Raw genomic sequence first — 19364 nt, forward strand, 5'->3', positions numbered from 1 at the left:
TCACCCCGACGGCTGCGGCAGGTTAAAAAAAAAAATAAATTAAAGAAGGATTCCCTCAGGAAAACCATGATTTGTCTCCCGGAGCCCAGTGCCCAATAGTAACGCGCTGTAACCAAACAGAGATATGATTCCCGTCCCTTCCCTCACCACCGGCTGTCGCGCTGGAATTTAATCTTTCAGCCCTCTGTTACCCAGGCTGGCGATAAAACATAATTTGATTTCGTTCGTAATAAATCACCAGCTCTTGGAGAGAAAAAAAAAGACGGCGGGAGGGCCGAGGTTCCTTGGATTTTCCTGCGTGGAAGGATGGAAAAGCGGGAGTGAACGCCAGCACCCCAGCTCAGCGCTTGGCATGAGCAGACGGAGGAAGGAGCGAAGCAAAGGAGAGGGGACGCAGAGGGGACAGGCAGGCGCTGCCCACAGTCTCCCCACCTGCCCGGGGCTCTCACGGGGCCAGGTCCGCCCTGCTCAGCACCGGGAGCTAAACCACAAGGGAAGCGACCGTGGGACAGTGGCTGCCACTCCGGCCCTGCAGGGCCTGCCCTGCGGAACGAGGGGGCGAGACCCCCCTCAACACCAGGCCCCAGCCCTCACAGGCCGCAGGAGCAGGCCTCAGCGCCAGACCTCGGCCCTCACAGGCCTCGGCCCTGCCCCCTCAGGACAACCGCCCTGGCTCTCCCGGGCTGCCCCGGGACCTTTAGCCCCGGGACCTTTAGCCCCAGGACCTTTAGCCCCGGGCCCGGCCGCGCCCCCACCGCCCCGTCCCCCGGCCCGGGCGGGCACTGAGGGCCACGCCCCGCAGCGGGGCTATTTATACCCCGGGAAATCCCGCGAGACTTCGTTGGTGCTGCCGCCGCCAGGTGAGAACGAGGCGGGGGGTGGGGTTTGCCTGCCGCTGCCTGCGTCATCACTCGGCGCCCGGGGGTGGCGGTGGTCGGGGGCCTGGAAGCGGCGGCGGCGGCGGTGGGGGGGGGGGTTCCGGGGGTGGAGGGGACCTTGGTGAGGCCAGAGGGCAGCGGGCGGTGGGGGTCTGAGGGGGGCCTGAGGGTCTGGGAGGCTGTGGGGCCCGGGCCCTGGGGCTCTGGGAGGGCCCAGGCAGGGCTGGGGGGCTCTGAGCCCAGAGCTGGAGGGCTCTGGGAGGCTCTGAGGTCCGGGCCCCGGGGCTCGGGAGGGCCCAGGCAGGGCTGGGGGGCTCTGGGCACAGGCCCCGGGGCTCTGGGAGGGCCCAGGCAGGGCTGGGGGGCTCTGGGCGCAGGCCCCGGGGCTCTGGGAGGGCCCAGGCAGGGCTGGGGGGCTCTGGGCGCAGGCCCCGGGGCTCTGGGAGGGCCCAGGCAGGGCTGGGGGGCTCTGGGTGCAGGCCCCGGGGCTCTGGGAGGGCCCAGGCAGGGCTGGGGGGCTCTGGGAGGGCCCAGGCAGGGCTGGAGGGCAATAAGGCCTGGGCTCTGGGGGGCCCAGGTAGGGCTGGGGGCGCTGGGACCCGGGTGTCGGGGCTCTGGGGGGACCCAGGCAGGGCTGGGGGGCTCTGGGGCTGGGGCCTGAGCCTCAGGGCAGTGGGAGGACCCAAGGCTGGGGGGCACTGGGGACCTTGGGGGGTCTGCTACCCCCATAGCTCTGTTCTGCTCCCTGGCTGGGGGGGCAGCAGCCAGAGCTGGCTGAGGTGGGCAGAGTCCCCCCTCCATCTGCACCCCCGCAGGCCTCTGGCCCCAGCTGAACCCCGACACCCCGGTCCCCGAACAGCGCGGGGTCCCCTGCCGAGAGCAGCCCGGAGGACACGGCCAAGCCCGAGAGCTGCCCGCAGCAGCCAGGCCCGCGCCCGAGAGCGATGGGAGCAGAGGCAGGAGGGGACGGGGTGGGGTTTGACGAGTGCTTGGGGCTTTCCTGGGGAAGGAGCTACACGTAAAGTGCTAAATAGTGTTACTGCTGGCCCGGTCCCGGGAGGGAGCGCTCCGTAAGAGTGCAGCTCTATCCCTAACCGTCGGTGATAAATAATAAAACACTGCATTTCTCTTCTCCCTGCGTTCTCAGCCGCCTCCGGCAGCCGTTTCTGGAGCAGTGGCCTATTTCACAACAGGCGCTTTCGCAGCGGGGACACTTGCTGCGTGCGGGAGTTACTCACAGCAGCCCTTGCTGCTTTAACCATGTCGCTGCTCTTTTTTCTGAGGAGGAAAAGGGTCTTCGCTATCGTGACTTTGGCTGCGTCCGCACCTCCTGGAGGGTCAAAATCGAGACCCAGCTCTGATGCTGGCGGGTTGAGCCCTGGCCGTGGCTGCGGGGGGCACGGGCACCCCCGGTTTGTGCTACCTGCTGAGCTCCTCCTGCTTTGAAACGGTTGGGTTTTGGTCAGTGGAGGGAGAGGGCAGCTGGCATCGGCTTGCCGGGGGCTCGGTGCCCCCCAGCGCCGTGCTGGCCCTGCGTTCCTCCTCCTCGTGCTTCGGGGCGCGAGGTGGCAGCGAGTCCTGGGCATGCGGGGTGACATCCCGGCCCCGCGCTGGGGCAGGGTGGTAACGGGGCGGCTGCGGCGGGGGCACCCCACGGAACGGGGGCTGAAGGCCAGGCCCTGGGCTGGTGCGGTCCCATGGGACCTGCAGGGTCCCTACAAAATAACATTTTCGGGTGACAAGTGGCTGCGACTGTCACCGGGTCCTTTCCTGAGGCCACGCTTCCCTCTGCTGGAAGGCCACACGGGCGCACCCTTCTCCATCCAGGAGATCTCATTTACTGGGAGCAGTGGGGAAACCCCTGAACCCCTCTGTCCTCGGGTTGTCCCCTGCAGGGAGGGAAACAGCCGTGCGCTGGGTGAGGAAAAGGTGCGGCGCTGCCTCGGCCGCGACGTTTTCGCACCCGTTTTGGGAGCCGACGGGAGAGGCGCAGCCTGGCCCCTGCCAGCTGAGCCTGGGGCGCGTGGAGTCTGGCAGCTGCCGGCACCGCTGCCCGGGGGCCAACGTCTGCGAGATGATGGTGAGCGGCCTGAAAGACGGGAGAGGCTGGGGGACGGTGGGCAAGGAGGGCTGGATCTGTCCCTGAGGCATCCCCGCAGGCGACGATACCGCTCGTGAGGCTGAGCCGAGCCCACGCTCCGAGCAGACTTTGTCACCGCCACTGTGACAGCGATGGGGACAAAGAGAAGTGGGTGCTGACGCCCAGGACCCCCCTCGCTCACCCCGAGGCCTGGCTGAGGGCGGGGGGGTGACGCCGGCTGGCAACCCCAGAGCCACAGGGGCCCCCCGGTTCTGCTGCAGGGCCGTCGCTTCTCAGCCCAAATCGCCGCTCCCTCCTTCCCCGTCTGGCAGGGGCTGTGCCTGGCGGGCACGGCGGCGGCGAGGGGGGCACGGCGGGTGACAACGCAGCGTCCCCTCCTTGTCGCTGACCCTGCTAACGCGGGGACGGCAGCGCAGGTCACGAGGCAGGAGGTGAAGGCCGGGCTTGCTGAGCTGTGGGCTGGCAGAGACGGGCAAGGTGTGAAATCTTGGCAGCGGCGCTGTTTGTAGAGGCCGGGGTGTGAATGCGGAACCGCCCGGCTTTGCACTTTCATTTGCTGCTGTGCGAGAAGGCAGCGAGGGTCGAGGATGGGTGGGCGCCGCGTCTGCCTTTTCGGGGTCGCCTCGCTGGCTGCGGCCCTCAGCTTTGCAGGTGGGTGAAGGGCGAGAGCAGAGGGGGCTGCAAGGGGGCCGGGGACAGGGGGCTGGGGTCAGCTGCAGCGTCCCACTGCCTGCAGCCTGCTCCTCCCGTCCCAGCAGCCAGGTCCCCCACTGCGGGTGCTTTCGGGGTCCCCCATTGCCCTGCGCCTGCAGCCCTGGGGGCGAGGGACAGGGCAACGGGCTCCTGGGACCAACCTTAACTTCTCTTCTGCACCCTGTTTTTCTGACGCTCGATTACCCCAAGCCTGGGCGCAGCCCCAGCAGGTGAACGGCGTCCTGAGGGGGTCCGTGCTGCTCTCCCCGGCTCTCCCCCCCAACAAGACGGTGAAGGAGATCGAATGGAGCTTTTCAGCCGGCGCCGGTGCCACCATTCAAGTGGCAGAGTTCAGCCGCAGTGGCTTCGAGCGCCCAGACCCCAAGGACCGGTTCAAGGACCGGCTGGAGATGTTCAACGAGACGGCGCTGAAGATCAGGGCCCTGGAGCGGGGTGACAGCGGGGTCTACGGGGCTCGGATTAAGCTGGAGCCGGCGCTGGTGGAGGATCAGTCCTTCAGCCTCTCCGTCTCCGGTGGGTTGCAAAGGGGGGATGGAGATCACAGAAATTCTTTTGTTTCGGCACTAAACGCCAGCACGCGCGGCCCCTCTGCTAGTGCAGTTGGGATGTTTCCAGCCCTGGGAACGGAGTCACCCCCGTGGCCTCCCTCCCTCCGTGTGTGCAAAGTGACGATTTATGGTCACGTTGAGCTGAGCTCTCAGCAAATGATGTGGTTTTCCTGGCTGCAAAAAAGCGCGGTCCCTGCCCCCCCCGCCCGCCCGGGGCTCAGCGCCGCCCGGCATCGGCCGCACACCGGGGTGCTGGCTGCACGCCGGGGCCCCGCTCTCCCCCCACGCGGCACGCAGGCGCTGGCTGCTCCTCGCCCACCAAACGGCAGCTGCCGAGCCGAGGCCGGTGAGCACGTAGGCAGCTCCGGCTCAGACTTCCCCACGCTGTTTCCCAGCCTCCTGGCTCCGGCACGCTGCGGCCGTGCAGAGCTTGAGCTAATCGGCTCTGGCAGCCGGCTGCGGCATGGGGCGTGCGGCTGGTCCCCGTGGCCATGGTGCTTACTGGGCCACATCCTGGCTGCTACCAACCTTTTGGTCGCCCGCCAGCCCCCCAAGATGGGAGGGCAGTGGGAGGATGCAATTTTGCCGGTGTGTGTAATCTCCTCCCGTTGCAGAGCCGCTGCCGGACCCCGAAATCCAGAGCTGGCTGCTTTTGAAGCACCCCGCGTGGTGCCACCTCATGCTGCAGTGCCGCTTACCCAGCGGGACCGGAGGCGCCGTCGCCTGGATGAAACCCTGGGGGGAACTGGAGGGTGTCAGGGTGCATCCCCTCTGCAGCGGGGTGCTCCGCGTTGGGGTGCAGCCCGGCTCGCCCAACAGCACCCTCACCTGCAGGGCCTGGCGTGCCCTGGAGGAGAGGAGCCGGTCCATAGACCTGGCCAGCGTGTGCTGGAGCGGAGGTGAGGGCGGCATGGAGGGATCAGAGGGGAGGGGGAGGGTCTCGGGGGGTCCCCTGGTATCTCCAGCTCCCTCCTGCCCCGCAAAGGGCTGTGCTGGCAGCTGGGCATCCCCTCACTGCAGTGCTTTCCCCACGGCAGGGGACGGCGTCGGGCCCAGCTGCTGGTCTGCGGTGGCTGCAGCGGTGCTCCTGGCAGCCTACGCCACCACGCTGGTGTTTCCCGAAGTCCTTCCACGGCACCGTCCCTGATGGAGGGGGACGCGGTGACGGCTCAGACCTCCGTGCCCGCCTTCGCGGACTCTCTCTGCTTCGCATTGGCGCTGCCCGGCTGCCCCTTTGGGCCGACTCCCCGTGCCACGGGGACGTCCATCCCTTGCTGCCATGTGCCAAGAACCGCAGCCCGTTCCCACGGCCGTTCCCAGCTGCCGGGAGTGGCTCTGGCAGCAGCACATGCCAGCGGCAATGACGACCTTGGGACTGATCCTGTGTCCTTCTCCTGGGTCCCGACATCCCCGCAGAGGACCGAGCCGGCGGCATTTCCCAGTGTGATGGTGGGGGAGTGATGGACCCAGCGGCTCAGCTTGGTGTTTCCCAAAGTCCTGAGCCAGCGCCCGATGGCCAGACGAGCCCTGGCAAGATGCTGCCCATCTCCCCATCCCACGGGGACTGTGGGGGATGTCCAGCACAGCGATGCTTCACCTCGCTGGGGATGTCCCAGCCTGCGAAACGCCTCGGCGCCGGCTTGCAGGCAGGAGGATTTGGCAGGAGGAAGCCCTAGCCTTGCAGAAGAGCCAGCATCGTCCCCGGCGAGCGCCCACCGTGGAGCCCCATCTCCAGAGGGATGGCCTTCGTGCCATCCAGCCGCGTTGTTCTCCTTTTCCTCGGCTCTCGGAGGGCCAGCCGGTTTTCCCCTTGAGCTGGAAATTTCAACTCAGCGACTTTCGTTTCCCCTCTGCCCTCGAGATATGCGGGAGGAACTGGCAGCATGGGCAGCGTGTCCAGGCCCCGCTCGGCTGCCCGCTTCCCTCGGGGGGGACCCCGACGGGCAGTTTTGGGGCATTCACTGGCCACAAACAGCCCGTGTGCCTCCCCACACCGGCCTCGCTTTCCCCAGCACTTTGAGGATCCCCATTTGAAGGTGCCCCAGGAGAAGGGCTGGAGTTGAGAGTCCCCTGGGTGCAGGGTACTGATTCTGCTCGTAGGTGGGGAGCGAACGCCATCCCCGCTGCTCTGTCCTGCTGCAGGGAGAGCAGCCCTGCTGCGGAGGCTGCTTCCCCCTCCCTGTTTTCCACTTCGAGTTGCTGGAGGTTTTAAATAAAAAATAAGCTTTCTGTGCCGCTCATGGAAAGCGCTTCCTTCCAGCCACAGCCCCCGCAGCAACTCCCAGCTTGTAACTGGTGGCTGGGAGGGCTCGGGGGGGCTTCTCTGCAGCCCCCAAAGCGGGGAGAGGTGCGTGAGGGACCGGGGGAGCCCATGGCGGGGGTTGGCAGGTCCACGGCTGCCCCAGCATCGCCGCTGGACCCTGCCAGGGCATCTGTTCCCCAGGTGCGTCTCCTGTGAGTCAGCCAAGACCTCGCATCCCTTGGGGACGTCCCCTCCCGGGCTGTTTTCTGCACCCAAGGGTGCTCAGGCCCCCCTGTACCCCCCCTGGGAGCGGAGCTGGGGGTGCTCCCACCACCCAGCTCCAGGATGCTCCCGCTCCCTCTTAATATTGGGAAGCCCCATTTCAACGAGCCCTCGGTCATCCCCAGGGACCAGCGGGAGACCTGGCAGGGCTGTGCCGGGCATCGCCGGCGTTAATCCGGGCACTGAAGCGGGCTGACGAGCGATGCCGCGGGGTCGGGGGTCACCGGCAGCCCCCGCCATCCTCGCTTCCCATCCTCAGCGACGCGGGTCCTGCCTGCTTCCCCCAGCCACCTAATCATTTCTGGTGAGCTAATTAATAAGCTGGCTGTGCCCTGCGATGCACGGCTTCCTACGGGTTGCAGCGAGAGGCGGCTTTGCTCCTCCCCGTCTCTCCTGCCGCTGACTCTGCCCACTGAGCCGCACGAAGAGCCGAGGAGGAGAAATGGAGGGGGAATTGGCCAGGAGCAAAGCCTGGCTGCCCTCGCTGCTCCTGGCGTTGCTCGGCCTCGGGCCAGGTGAGTGCGCGGGCGGCTGCCGCCGAGCCCTCGTCCGGCGGGGACCTCGTGGCAGGGGGCTGGCGGCGGGGTGGGCGGTGGGCAGGGATGCTGACCCCATCCTGCCTTCTCCCTGCCTGCTGATTGCAACCCACCCCGACGCTTCCCCTCCATCCCTCCGCGCTCCCTGCCGGGCACGAGAGTTTCTGGAACGCCGGCTCAGCGGTCCAGCCTTAACGAGAGGTTTCGTAACGAGGTGGCGGCCGAGCGGCCATGGACCCCCTGGCTCCATCCCCCCCCCGGGGGTCCCCTCGCCCCTAACGTGGCTTCTGCCGGGCGCCGCTGTCGCCCCACGGAGCCCTTTAACCCCCCGGGGCTGTGCCAGATCCGGCTGCGAAGCGGCTCCTTACGTAAAGCAGGAGCAAGGAATCCCCTTAATTCCCAGCGTGCTAATCCACACATTTAATAATTCCCATAAAACCTCCAATTCCTACAGAAAGCATCTAATAGTACGGGCAGATTAGCGGGGAGGGGGTTTATCTTCCTAACGGTTAATTGGCTTCACGAGCAGGACAGGCTGTCGCCCGCCGTCGGGCAGGAGAGCTGGGGCACAGGCTGCCAGCCCTGCCACGCCGATGACAAATATCTGACCCAGCTAGATGGAAAATAAGCTGTTAACGATGCTTTGGAGTTTTCCACCTGCTTTCTTTGATCAAAATTATTTGATATCGGGGGGGGGGGGGCGGTGATGAGAAAGAGCAAAACCTGGGCTCGTGGCGGCTGAAGTCAGCCCTGTAGCTCTGGTTTTTTAGGCTCTGATTGAGACCGGAGTTGGACTCAGCCGGGTGCTGAATGCATCGCGATGCATCGAGCACCAACGCGTTTATCCCCCTCCTTCGCCCGCCGGATCCTGCCATGGGCTCAGGGCTGCGGAGCCTCGGTTTCCCCAAATCCCAGGGTAAACAGGATGAGCCGGGAGGATGCCGGGGAGGCGAGGCGGCGGCTGTGCTCGGCGGAGGCCTGGCACCAGCCGGCTTTTCCCAGCCGTCATTTCCTCCAGCCGCTCATACAATAGCGCGGGGGCGGCCGGTGGGGACCCCCCCGGAGAGCCGGGGCCAGCGGATGTGCTGCAGGAGGGTGTCTGTGTCGCTGCCCCTGCTGCTGCCTGCACCGCTGCCTGCACCGCTGCCTGCACCACTGCATCTTCTGCTGCCTGCGCGGTGCCCTGGGTGAGCAGCCCCTGGTTTAACCGCGGCGAGCAGCGCCGCTGGGGAGGCCCGGCCGACAGACAGCCGGACAGATGGACAGGGGCACACGTGCACCTGCGGCCTTCGCAGGGCTGCGGCGAGGGCTGGGAGCAGAGCATCTGCCCGAGCTCCTCTGCGGGCCCCCCCAGCTCCTTCCTGCCGCTCGGGGTGGTGGCTGTCCCTCCTGTCCCCCCCTAGACCCCAAACCCGGCTCCTCGGGACCCCCAGCTTCCCCCTCGCCGCCCCACCGATCTCCCCACGTCCCCACGCTCCCGTGCACGGGCTCAGCATCCTCCCTCCGGCCTCGGCAAGAGCCACGTGGCGACGGTGCCCACGGCCGGGGCAGCTTCACGGGGCCCCGAAAACTTCACGGTCGCCCGGGAAAGCGTCAGAAATTCGGTCGAGTTTAAGATTCGGCTGGAAGAAAAGGAATCAAGCCTGGGATAAGCAGGATCAGAGCAACAAAAGCTCCAGCGAGGCGGAGCACTTCTTCTAAAGCAAAGCAAAGAGGCGGCTTGTAATTTGGGGCTGCTGGAGGGTTTTATACAAAGTAAACACTCAGATGTCTGTTTAATCTGCTTTTATATACAGGCACATCTGCTGGCGGGGGGGAGAGGAGGGGAGGCGGCGGGGGGTGCACCGAGGCGATGCAGGACCCGTCACCCCGGCCATGGAGGGGTCCCAGCCCAGCCGGGATGGGGGCAAAGCCGCTGGCCCCCACCTCGCCGTCCCAAGGGCCGGGCATCCCGGTCCCCGGCTGGGCCAAGGCTGGGGAGAAGGGGAGGCTGTTATCCCACCGGCAGCGGGGCGTGGGGGGCCGCGGGGGCCGGGGCCGGCAGAGGAGACAGCTTGGAGGTAGGCGGGAGCTGCCAGGAGCGAGGGAGGTGGTGCTGAGCAGCTCCTGGCGTGATTTTGCAGAGAGCTGTCGATGCTGCCAAAAAAAAAAAAAAAAAACAAAACTCCATGGTGGAGGCTCAGATGGAGGGGCTGAAACCTGCCCCTGGGGCTGGGGGAGCAAACTCCATCCCTGCGGGAATCGCCCTGCGTCGCGGGCTCCATCCCTCCTGGTCCAGCATCCCCACGGCGCAGGGACCCCCGCAGCCGTCCCCGCTCTCCCCTGTCGCCTTAACCCTTGTCGATCTTTCGTAGGCATCTTGGCCGAGGCGCGTTTTAAGGCGGACAATGAGGTTTTGCAGATGCTGGCTGGGAACTCCTCCCAGGCTCTGCTGGAGCGTTGTTCTGGTGAGAGCCCGGCCGCAGCCCCGGGGCCGGCAGCGTTCAGATGGGGCATCCGCATCTGAACCAGTAGATGCTTTATTCTTTTTGGCAACCAGTCTCCAAGCCCGGCATCTTTCCCTCCCTGCCGGAGCAGGAGATGGCTCCGTCGGGATATGGGGTCTTTTTGGGGGGGACATCCCTGTCCCCAGCCTGGAGAGGGACCGGCCGGCAGAGAGAAGACCAGGCGGCTGCGTCAGGGCAGGGAGATGCTGCTGCTTCCCCCGAAAAGGGACCCATCCCCAAGGGTCCTTCTGTCCCCATCTTGTCCCTGCTGTCCCCGACTTGTCCCTGCTGTCCCCGTCTTGTCCCCGCACGCCCGGTGACTTTCTGCCTTGTCCGCAGAGCTCCTCTTTGGCCAAGCCCGGGCGCAGCCCCGGCAGGTGAACGGCGTCCTGGGGGGGTCCGTGCTGCTCTCCCCGGCTCTGCCCCCCAACAAGACGGTGAAGGAGATCGAATGGAGCTTTTCAGCCGGCGCCGGTGCCACCATTCAAGTGGCAGAGTTCAGCCGCGGTGGCTTCGAGCGCCCAGACCCCAAGGACCGGTTCAAGGATCGGCTGGAGATGTTCAACAAGACGGCGCTGAAGATCAGGGCCCTGGAGCAGGGCGACAGCGGGGTCTACGGGGCTCGGATTAAGCTGGAGCCGGCGCTGGTTGAGGATCAGTCCTTCAGCCTCTCCGTCTACGGTGAGCGGCTGCACGCTGGGGTTTGGCAGAGGTGCTGGGAGCAAAAACAGAAGGCCCTGAGTGTGAGCGCTAATCCCTTTACAGGTGGGGAAACTGAGGCACGGAGCAATGATGGGGTTTACCAGGCTCAGCTTAGACCCCAACCTTTGCAGCCCAGTGCTTGCAGCCCCTCAATCTCTGCAAAAGGCCAAATCCTGTCACCCCAGGGGTCCCCGAGGTGGCCGTGCCGTGCCCCGCTGGAGACAAGCGTGAGGGTGGGGATGAGCAGGGTGGAGAAATCCCTGCCATCCCACGCTGATCCATCCCCCCCATGGGATGCAGAGTCGGTGCCGAGCCCCCGGACCCGCAGCCAGCTCCTGGCCAGCACCGTGGAGTGGTGCAACCTGACGCTGCAGTGCCAGGGTGCCGGCAAAGGCGCCGTCAACGTCACCTGGAAGAAGGACAACGTCATCCGGGACCTGACCTCTGACCGTCACCAGCTCTCCCCGGACGGGACCACCCTACGGCTGGCCCTGCCACCCACCGCCGCCAACGTCACTTACGCCTGCACCGTCAGCAACCCCGCCGACCAGAAAGTCGTCCTCTTCGACCTGCAAGCCATCTGCCAAAGCGGAGGTGGGACCCCTCGCCCCGAGGACGGTCGGGGGTCCGACACGGGGTGGGCTCAGCCCTTGGTGGGGGGGGTTGGCACCGCTCAGTGCCCCTCTCTGCCCTCCCAGGGGGACAGACGTCCTTCTCGAAGTCGGGGTACATCGTCCTGACCCTCATCCTGCTGGTGGTGAGCTTGGGGGGAGTCTTCTGGTGCTGGCGGATGAATAGCGAGAAGGCGGCAGACCCAGGCAAGTGAAGCCCCCCCGAGAGCCAGCACGGTTTTGGGGGAGCTCAGGGAGTTGGGGGGGTGTTTCCCAGCCCCCCCTGATGCCCTGCTCCCCTGCAGCTGCCACCCCCACGGTGCCCGCCGAGGAGAGCCCCTCCGACCCCCAGTACGCCGAGATCGTGCGCCGGAGCCCCCCGGAAGGTAATGACCAGGTGAGGCCCCCGGGGGGGCTGGGGGCTGCCGCCCGGGGCGGGCTGTGCCGGGGGTCCCAGCCACACTGGGGGTCCTCAGCCATACCAGGGGTCGTGGCCACACTGGGGGTGACCCCAGCCATGTCAGGGACCTGGACACACAGGGGTCCCGGCCACAGCAAGGTCATGGCCACACCGGGGTCCTGGCCATGCTGGAGTCCCAACAGCGCTGGGAGCCCCAGCTGTGCCGGGGGTCACGGCAACACTGGGGGTCCCAGCCACATTGGGGGTCCTGGCCAAACTGGGAGTCCTGGCCACGTCATGGTCACAGTCACACTGGGGGTCCTGGCCAAACTGGGGGTCCTGGCCACACCGGGGGTCCCAGCCACACTGGGGGTCCCAGCCACGCTGGGGTCCCAGGCACACTGGGGGTCCCAGCCAAACTGGGGGTCCTGGCCACACCGGGGGTCCCAGCCACACTGAAGTCACAGCAACACTGGGGGTCCTGGTCACACTGGGGGTCATGGCCACGCTGCGGGTCCCAGCCACACTGGGGGTCCTGGCCACCCCAAGGGTCCCAGCGGCACCAGGGTCCCAACAACACTGGGGGTCCCAGCCACGCCAGGGTGTTCTGGCCAAACTGAGGTCCTGGCCATACTGGGGGTCCCAGCCACACCGGGGGTGATGGCATCACAGGGGTCCCAGCCATGCTGGGGGTCCCAGGAACCCCAGGGGTCCCAGCCACACTGGGGTCCTGGCCACATGAAGGTCCCGGCCACAGCAGGGTCCCAGCCCCACAGGACACCCATGGGCGCAGGCTGGGCTCCATGCCGGGGCAGAGCATCCCGCAGGGGCTCCCCGGGGCCGGGGAGGGGAGCGGGGCCAGTGAGTCCCTCACCAGCCCCCCAATTTCTGCTGCAGGGCCTCGGTCACCCCGAAAATAACCAGGAGCAGAGCCAGAGCCCGCCGCAGAAAGCACCGGTCACCACCGTCTATGAGCAGATCCGCCGGGTGCCAGAGGACACGGCCGAGGAGGTGACATAGGTCCTCAGGTGCGGGGGGGCTGCCCCCAAAAGGGGACCGGTGCCGGTGGGGTCCCTATGGGCCCCCCCAGCCTCCACCGCCGCACGCAGCGGAGGCTGAAGGGCTCCTCTCTCCCGCAGGCACCCGCAGAGCCGGAGCATCGGGATGTCCCGGAAGGGCTGTAAAGTGCGTTTTGTGCCAAATCCGAACCCTCCAGCCCCCGTTTCGGCTCCGGGGATGGGAGGCACCATCTCGGGGCGATAGCCGGACGGACGCTTTCCCCCTCAACCTCCAGTTTCTCTCCAAGCTCCTTGTCTGACGCCCTCCGAGACTGTTTGGGGAGCGGGATCCCGGACCAAGGCAGAGACAAGCGGTGGCGGCGGCGAAGTTGGGGGACCCTCCGCGGTCCCCAGATGCCCCGGGATGCTCCGGGATGCTCCGGGATGCTCCGGGATGGGGGGGACCCCAGGGTTCACATCCCACGTGCTGCTGCTGCTGGGTTTGGCTGGGGCTGGGTGCATTAGGGAGGGCAGCGGCACATCCCGGTGCCGGCTGGGCCATGCTGCTTCGGCACGGCACTGTGGGTCCAGGATGAGACCCCCGGGGCAGATTGACCCCCGCCATCCCCCCCCAGGCCTCCCCAGCCCCCAGCTCCCCCCAGGGCCTCGCAGGGACCCTCCATGGGGAGATGCCCATGCGGGGCGGACCTGCCCACCCACTTCGCTGCTGCCACAGAGGCACGGAGCGGGGGGACACCGGGGCGTCCCCCCAGCCCCGTCCCATGCGGCTCCACCGGAGCGGACCCAGGTGGCATCTCCGGGGCCACGGAGGGATGCAGAAGGGACCGTCGCCTGTGCAGATCCACCGCGAAGCACCCCGCTTCCCCCCCCCCGCCATAGCTGTTGCCCGTGTAGCCCGTGCACCGTCGCGACGGAGGGGGTGTCTCACTGCCTGTGTGTCCAGCACCTACTGCCACGGGGCCCCTCGCTCGGCCGGACCTCCCGCCGTTGTAAAAACAGCAAATAAATGTTGGTGAGATCACAGGGGAGAGCTGGCAGCGCAGTGGGCACGCACATGCATGCATGTATGTGCACACACGCATGCCTGTTTCTCTCTGTGCATCCCCACGCGGAGCCGTTGCCGTAAAAGCATCCCGGGGCCGTGCAAACTGCCCCGGTTCAGGGCTGCACCCCGAGAAACCCCAGCCCGGTGCGCGGGGCGAGGACGCAGCCGCCTCTCGCTTCCCTTTTCAGAAAGGCGGCGGCGACGTGGCCTCTGCTTGTGGTCCCTGTGCTGCCTGGGGCCGGCCCGGCCCCCCACATCCCCCCGAAACCCGGGGGGCTCTCGCAGGCGGACTCTCCATCGCAGCCAGGACACGGCGGGAGCCCCGAGGGATGACAACCGCCGTGGCGACAGGGCTGGGCTGTCCCCAGAGCCCCGCTTCTCTTTTACGTGTCTCCTGCTGCTGCTGTGGGCGTTCTGGTTCAACGAAAGCTTCTCAAGCAAAGACTTTGCCGCTCATGGGGAGAAACCGGCCGAGTCCCCAGCGGGAAACGCAGCCTCGAGGCAGGGCACGGGACATCCCCGGGGCAGGGGACAGGAGCAGCCCGGGCGCTGGGAGCCCAACCACGACATTTCCAAGCCAACAAGGACCTTCTCCCCTTGGTTTAAAGCCAGGCAAACCCTCCTTGGGAGGAGCAGCCAGCCCAGCTTGGCTCTGCGGTGGGACCAAGGGCTCCTCCTTGTCCCGGGTGTGCTGGGCTCCATGCAGGCAGCCAGTCCAGCTGGTATTATTTACCCAACAGCAGGCAGCAGCAGGCAGCATCCAGCTCCTTCCTTTATTTATTGCACCTGGTTCCCAGGGGGAAAACAAGGCCTGGGCGACGGGGAGCGCCTTGGGGGCTGGCGCCGAGCCCTTGGTGCGGCAGGAGGGCGAGATCCCACCGACGGCAACCCATGGCTGGGCCACACCAGCTGGGGCTCGGCGAGGTCCCCGCGGTGTCCCCATGATGTCCTTGCGTCGCCACTCCCCTGCTAAGGTGTGTTGCAGTGTGTGGGTAGATTTGCATGTTCACTCCCACCAAGCTGGTACGCAGAACTGAGATCAAGGCTTCGAGACGCAGCGTTGAAGTGATGGGGATGTCACCCAGCCGCCCACGTCCCCGCGTCCCCTGGCTGCTGGTCCCGCTTCTCATGGTGGCAGGTAGGCAGGAGGGGAGGGCAGCCACCGTGCTGGAAGGGGACCGTGGCTATTCCAACGCTTGCGATCCCCATTTATTAGCCACCCCCATTTATTAGCCACCCCCATTTATTAGCGACCCCGTTTATTAGCAACTGGGCAGTGCTGGGAGAGAGCTGGGGAGCACGGCTTTGGGTCCCAGTTGCAAAATGAACGCTTGCCCTGGGGGTTTAGAAAATACGTGAAATATTAGGGGTGAGAACAGGATTTCCCTGTGCCAAGGGGCCGGGGCCAAGGCACCGGGGCACCGGCGGTTCCCGGGGGGGCGAGCCGGGGCAAGCCGGGGCCACTTGCTTGCAGCCGATGGGGGAAACGATGCGGGGCGTTGCTTGGCCTCCCCTCCTCGCTTTATTGCCGGCATAAATCAACTCCCGAGAGGTTTACGGTCCCCGGCGGGGCTGGGACCCCGCGGCCAGCGCCTGGGGCTGTTTGCCCCTTCTTCTGCTCGGTGGCTGCTGCTGGCCGCGCTCGGCTGGGCCAGCCGGCGATAGGAAAAGGGAAAATTAATTTTGGTGAGTTACGGAGGAAGGCAAGGAGGGGCCATCTCCACTCTTTCTTTGCCTGTGTCTTTCCGTGAGGAGGAAGAGGGAGGCCGAAGGGAGGCTTGGTCCAAGGCTGCTCCGGCCATGCCGCAGCATCACCGCCACGGACTGGTTTCCTCGGGGGGGGGGGGGGGGGAGTTTTGCATCCTGCAGGTGTCGGGAGCACCTGGAAAATGCTGGATGGGTGCAGTGAGTGGGGAGGGGCTGGGTGCTGCCCAGCTGGGTGCTGGGGGACGGCTGGGACATGGCGGTGCCGCGGTCTCGCTCCCCGTTCCGCTTGCCTCGCCTTCCTCTTTGCAAACCAAAGCGGCTGCAGAGAGCGGTGGGGAGAGGTCGGAGCCGGCCCCGAAGCACGCAGGAAGCGAGCAGCCTGCGAGCCGGTGCACAGGATGGGCCCTGCGGTCTGGGGATGTGGCCACCTGTCCGTCCGTCCGTCCCCCACCTGGGGGAGGCTGCGTCCACTTCTTGCAGCATTCGGCATCTCGAAGCCACGTCCTGTGGCGTGGGCAGCTCTGCTGCTGGGAGCATCTCGCTCTCACCGCAGGGATAAGGGGGCTGCACCCCAAAAGCTCAGCGCTGAGCTGCCCCACAGCCCTGGATGGAGGGACCCTGTCCCCACCGGGACCTGTGGGAGGTTTCCCAAAGGTTTAACCTCAAATCTGCCCCGGTTTGTGCCCCACTCGGGCGCAGGCGGGGTGGGGAGAGCATCCCCGTCCTCTCCGTGAAGCCCTGGCTGGTCCCTGTCGTGGGGATGGCCCGTCTGCAGTGTAGGGTGACACAGGGTGACACTGGGACAACACGGGACGATGCTGGGAAGGCACCGCGAGTGCCCAGCGTCCCCCCGGCCCCAGGGGATGCCCAGCCCCACGCACGGTACCCAGGGGTGCTGGCAGGGGAGGTGATGGCTGTGGGATTAAATGAATCATCTCAGGCCGTGCTCCCGTGCTCCCGTGCTCCCGTGCCTAAGGGGAGCCGTGCTCCCGTGACTAAGGCACGGGCGGGCAGATGCCCACGGGTACCCCGGGTGGGGGCTGTGGGCAGGAACGGGGGGCTCTGCTGGGGGTCTCCATCCTCCAGACTGTCCCTGTCCTGGCCAGGCGCTGCGGCCGCCCAGCCCCGGCAGGTGAACGGCGTCCTGGGGGGGTCCGTGCTGCTCTCCCCGGCTCTGCCCCCCAACGAGATGGTGAAGGAGATCGAATGGAGCTTTTCAGCCGGCGCCGGTGCCACCATTCAAGTGGCAGAGTTCAGCCGCAGTGGCTTCGAGCGCCCAGACCCCAAGGACCGGTTCAAGGACCGGCTGGAGATGTTCAACGAGACGGCGCTGAAGATCAGGGCCCTGGAGCAGGGCGACAGCGGGGTCTACGGGGCTCGGATTAAGCTGGAGCCGGCGCTGGTGGAGGATCAGTCCTTCAGCCTCTCCGTCTACGGTGAGCGGCTCCAAAACGGCAGGTGCTGGAGACGGGTTTACAGCCCTGGCAGGACCAGTGCACGGGAGAGGCAATAAAACCCGCCTGTATCCGGAGTTGTTAGCACTCAGGAAAGGGGAAGAGAAATTGCTCTTGCTGCTGAGCATCTGTCACGGGGATTTTCCTGAATTTATAACTAACCACGATCCACCCCCACCTGCGCTTCCCCTTCCCACGCCCTCTCGCTGCCCCTCCAGCACCGCTTTGCCCTCCCTGGGTGACCCGGGGTGTCCTCGGGGTGTCCTCAGGGTGTCCCCGGACAGGCTGGGTCCTGTGACGGGGTCTGTTTGCATCTTAAACAGCGCCGGTGCCAGCACCGGAGATCCAGCACCAGTTGCTCTCCTTCACCGCCCAAGCGTGCAACGTCACCCTGCGGTGCTGGGTGCTGGCCAGCAACACCACCGTGGCCGCCTGGCAGCTCGACAGCTCCCTCGGGACACCGTGCGGACACCTCAGCGAGGACAACCAGACGCTGCACTTGGCCGTGCCCGCCAGCGCCTTCAACTCCAGCTACACCTGCGTGGCCCGAAATCCCATCGAGGAGCGGAGCGTCTCCATCCACCTGGACACCCTGTGTCGGCAGCAGGGTAAAAAACTGCCCCGGGCACCCGGTCCCACCCGCCCGGGGGGGTCCTGGCATCCACCACGGCTTGTTCCCGCAGAGACACATGGCCGGTGGAGGTGGCACTTGTGCCTGGTGCTGCTGGCCGTCTGCGCGGTAGCCCTGCTCGGCATTGTCTGGCTGCAGAGGAAGACGAGGAGGAAGAAAGAAGCTGAGGGAGGTGGGCGCTGCCAGGTCAAGGCTGCGTCCCCGCAGCCGGGATCGCTGGGCAAACAGAGCTGGAAAAGAGGGAACTGGCTTTTTCCTTCGCCATGGCTTTGCCTGCCCGCCCCTGCCCGTCCTGCCTGGACCAGGGCGGCTGCATCCCCCCCTTGCCCGCATCCCGGCACCCCTTGGCTCACCCCCGCCTGCTCCTCTCTCCGTAGCCACCCTCGCCTCCCCCTCCAGCGAGGATGCTCCGCTGGAGCTGCAGTACACCGTGATCGAGAGATTCCCCCTGGAGGCAAATGAGCAGGTGAGGCTGGGGGGCCGGGGCCGAATTTGGCTCCTGGCCCATTGCACGGTGACGCCGGGGCTGAATTCAGCTGATGCCGGGGCCGGGCTCTGGCTTCCAGCCCTTGTCTCCAGGCGCTGTGGCTGAGGGTCCCTCCATGTCCCCAAAGTCCTCTGAGCCGGGGGACACAGCCCCCTTCCTCAGCCCCGTCGCCCTGGAAGCGGCTCCTGCTCTGAAGCTCCTCGTGCTTCACCGGGGGGTGGCCGGGAAGGTGCCACGAGGGGACACCGAAGGGGACTTCCCAGGGCCACCATGTCCCCAGGGGCTGGTCCCGGCTGCGGCGCGGCCGTGACTGTCCCCCTGCCGAAGTGCCAGCGGCTCAGGGGGGGTTCGCCCCTGTTTTCTGGCCCCCAGCAGCAAGAGCACCCCACCACCATCTACAGCCAGGTGCAGGCAGGAGCGGGCAGCTGGGCCGAGATGCTCGCCTGACCCGCCGCGGCCAGTGAGTACCGCCAGCGCCTCGTCCGTGCGGGCACCGGGAGGGCTCCATCCTCGTCCCACCGCCCCCGGCGGGGCCCAGCTCTGTCCCCGCACTGACTGTCCCCAATTTGTCCCCGAGCAGGACAGCTGGAGCAGGACAGAGCAGCAGGACGCGGACGGCCGAGCCCCCATGACGTCAGGCAGGAATGGCCGCCGCACAGCGCCGTGGACTGACGGACACGCGTGATGTCCCCTCCTGGCTCCGTGTCCCCCCACCTCTGCTGTGGCAGTCCCTGGGGGCTGCCACATCCCCTTCCCCCACCCCAAGAGCAGCCCGGCGGGGACGGGGGTGCGGGATGGGCTGGGGGGGACCCAACCCCCCCCCCGGCTCAGGGGTGACTCCAATAAAGATGGGTGACGGCGAGGTGTGGGCGGATTTATGGGGGGCAGAGCCCCCCCGGGGCACCCAGGGCTCTGCAGTGGGGTGGGGGGCTCGGGGGGGACACGTGGGTGGGTGCCAAAGCGGGGGGGACATGGGGTGACGCGGGGGCTGGCACCGGGATCGGGCCCCCCCGCGCCCCCCGGGCTGGGCGCGCCCCAGGGCCGAATCCTGCGCGGCTGGATCCCCGCACGGCTGGATCCTCATCCAGCCGCACCCCTGCACAGCTGGATCCCGGTAAAGTAGGATCCCTGCACAGCTGGATCCCCATGCAGCAGGATCGCCACACAGATGCATCCCCATAAATCGGGATCCCCGCACAGCTGGATCCCCGCACAGCTGGACCCCCATACGCACCCCTGCGCAGCTGGATCCCCCCACAGCTGGATCCCCGCACAGCTGGACCCCGTTATGCCAGGATCCCTGCACAGCTGGATCCCCATACAGTCATTTGCCTGCACAGCTGGATCCCCATGCAGTGGGATCCCTGCACAGCTGGATCCCGATAAAGTGGGACCCTTACACAGCTGGATCCCTGCGCAGCTGGACCCCCACATAGTAGGATCCCTACACAGTTGGATCCCCGTAGTCACACCCCTGCACAGCTGGGTCCCCCGCACAGCTGGATCCCCATACAGTCACAC

The 19364-nt window shown here is 66.7% G+C and overlaps 3 protein-coding genes across 10 annotated transcripts; all 3 read left to right on the forward strand.

Moving 5' to 3' along the window:
* The first annotated feature begins 1484 nt into the window (after window positions 1–1484).
* LOC148053900 (SLAM family member 9-like) lies at window positions 1485–6473 on the forward strand. Its single transcript, XM_087772390.1, has 4 exons — window positions 1485–3630; window positions 3883–4206; window positions 4856–5140; window positions 5279–6473. The coding sequence occupies exons 1-4, from the start codon at window positions 3567–3569 to the stop codon at window positions 5386–5388; spliced, it is 783 nt and encodes a 260-aa protein (XP_087628516.1). The 5' UTR covers window positions 1485–3566; the 3' UTR covers window positions 5389–6473.
* Window positions 6474–6613: 140 nt separating this feature from the next.
* On the forward strand, window positions 6614–13632 carry LOC148053901 (SLAM family member 8-like). 4 transcript variants are annotated; one of them, XR_015707864.1, is made up of 7 exons: window positions 6614–7280; window positions 10127–10468; window positions 10790–11083; window positions 11188–11307; window positions 11406–11486; window positions 12398–12511; window positions 12640–13632. XR_015707864.1 is itself a non-coding variant. In XM_087772374.1 (7 exons), exons 1-7 carry the CDS (start codon window positions 7208–7210, stop codon window positions 12682–12684), a joined length of 1080 nt encoding a protein of 359 aa, XP_087628500.1. In that variant the 5' UTR covers window positions 6614–7207; the 3' UTR covers window positions 12685–13632. The 4 variants fall into 4 exon arrangements, 2 of the variants coding, with proteins under 2 accessions (XP_087628500.1, XP_087628501.1); XM_087772374.1 differs by having other exon boundaries at window positions 11406–11497; XR_015707863.1 differs by having other exon boundaries at window positions 6615–7280; window positions 12398–12528.
* Window positions 13633–14369: 737 nt separating this feature from the next.
* Window positions 14370–18681, forward strand: LOC104015017 (SLAM family member 8-like). Of its 5 annotated transcripts, XM_087772372.1 has the most exons (7): window positions 14370–14702; window positions 16378–16707; window positions 17049–17333; window positions 17409–17528; window positions 17734–17822; window positions 18219–18303; window positions 18424–18550. In XM_087772372.1, exons 1-6 carry the CDS (start codon window positions 14567–14569, stop codon window positions 18288–18290), a joined length of 1032 nt encoding a protein of 343 aa, XP_087628498.1. In that variant the 5' UTR covers window positions 14370–14566; the 3' UTR covers window positions 18291–18303; window positions 18424–18550. The 5 variants fall into 5 exon arrangements, with proteins under 5 accessions (XP_087628498.1, XP_087628497.1, XP_087628495.1 ...); XM_087772371.1 differs by lacking the exon at window positions 18219–18303 and having other exon boundaries at window positions 18424–18681; XM_087772369.1 differs by having other exon boundaries at window positions 17049–17528; window positions 18216–18303.
* The last annotated feature ends 683 nt before the right edge of the window (window positions 18682–19364 follow it).

The sequence above is a fragment of the Nipponia nippon genome, unplaced genomic scaffold, assembly GCF_047370975.1.
Source record: "Nipponia nippon isolate SJK-2023a ecotype South Korea unplaced genomic scaffold, ASM4737097v1 scaffold_36, whole genome shotgun sequence".
In the NCBI taxonomy this organism is placed as follows: domain Eukaryota; kingdom Metazoa; phylum Chordata; class Aves; order Pelecaniformes; family Threskiornithidae; genus Nipponia; species Nipponia nippon.

Bases quoted from the DNA above. Each gene is read 5' to 3' on its own strand.
- LOC104015017 (XM_087772368.1), top strand. From the start codon at position 14,567: ATGTTCACTCCCACCAAGCTGGTACGCAGAACTGAGATCAAGGCTTCG. The intron at 14,703-16,377 runs GTAGGCAGGAGG...TGTCCTGGCCAG, and splicing joins CCCGCTTCTCATGGTGGCAG to GCGCTGCGGCCGCCCAGCCC. The intron at 16,708-17,048 runs GTGAGCGGCTCC...CATCTTAAACAG, and splicing joins CTTCAGCCTCTCCGTCTACG to CGCCGGTGCCAGCACCGGAG.
- LOC148053901 (XM_087772374.1), top strand. From the start codon at position 7,208: ATGGAGGGGGAATTGGCCAGGAGCAAAGCCTGGCTGCCCTCGCTGCTC. The intron at 11,084-11,187 runs GTGGGACCCCTC...CTGCCCTCCCAG, and splicing joins AGCCATCTGCCAAAGCGGAG to GGGGACAGACGTCCTTCTCG. The intron at 11,308-11,405 runs GCAAGTGAAGCC...GCTCCCCTGCAG, and splicing joins CGAGAAGGCGGCAGACCCAG to CTGCCACCCCCACGGTGCCC.
- LOC148053900 (XM_087772390.1), top strand. From the start codon at position 3,567: ATGGGTGGGCGCCGCGTCTGCCTTTTCGGGGTCGCCTCGCTGGCTGCG. The intron at 3,631-3,882 runs GTGGGTGAAGGG...GATTACCCCAAG, and splicing joins TGCGGCCCTCAGCTTTGCAG to CCTGGGCGCAGCCCCAGCAG. The intron at 5,141-5,278 runs GTGAGGGCGGCA...TCCCCACGGCAG, and splicing joins CAGCGTGTGCTGGAGCGGAG to GGGACGGCGTCGGGCCCAGC.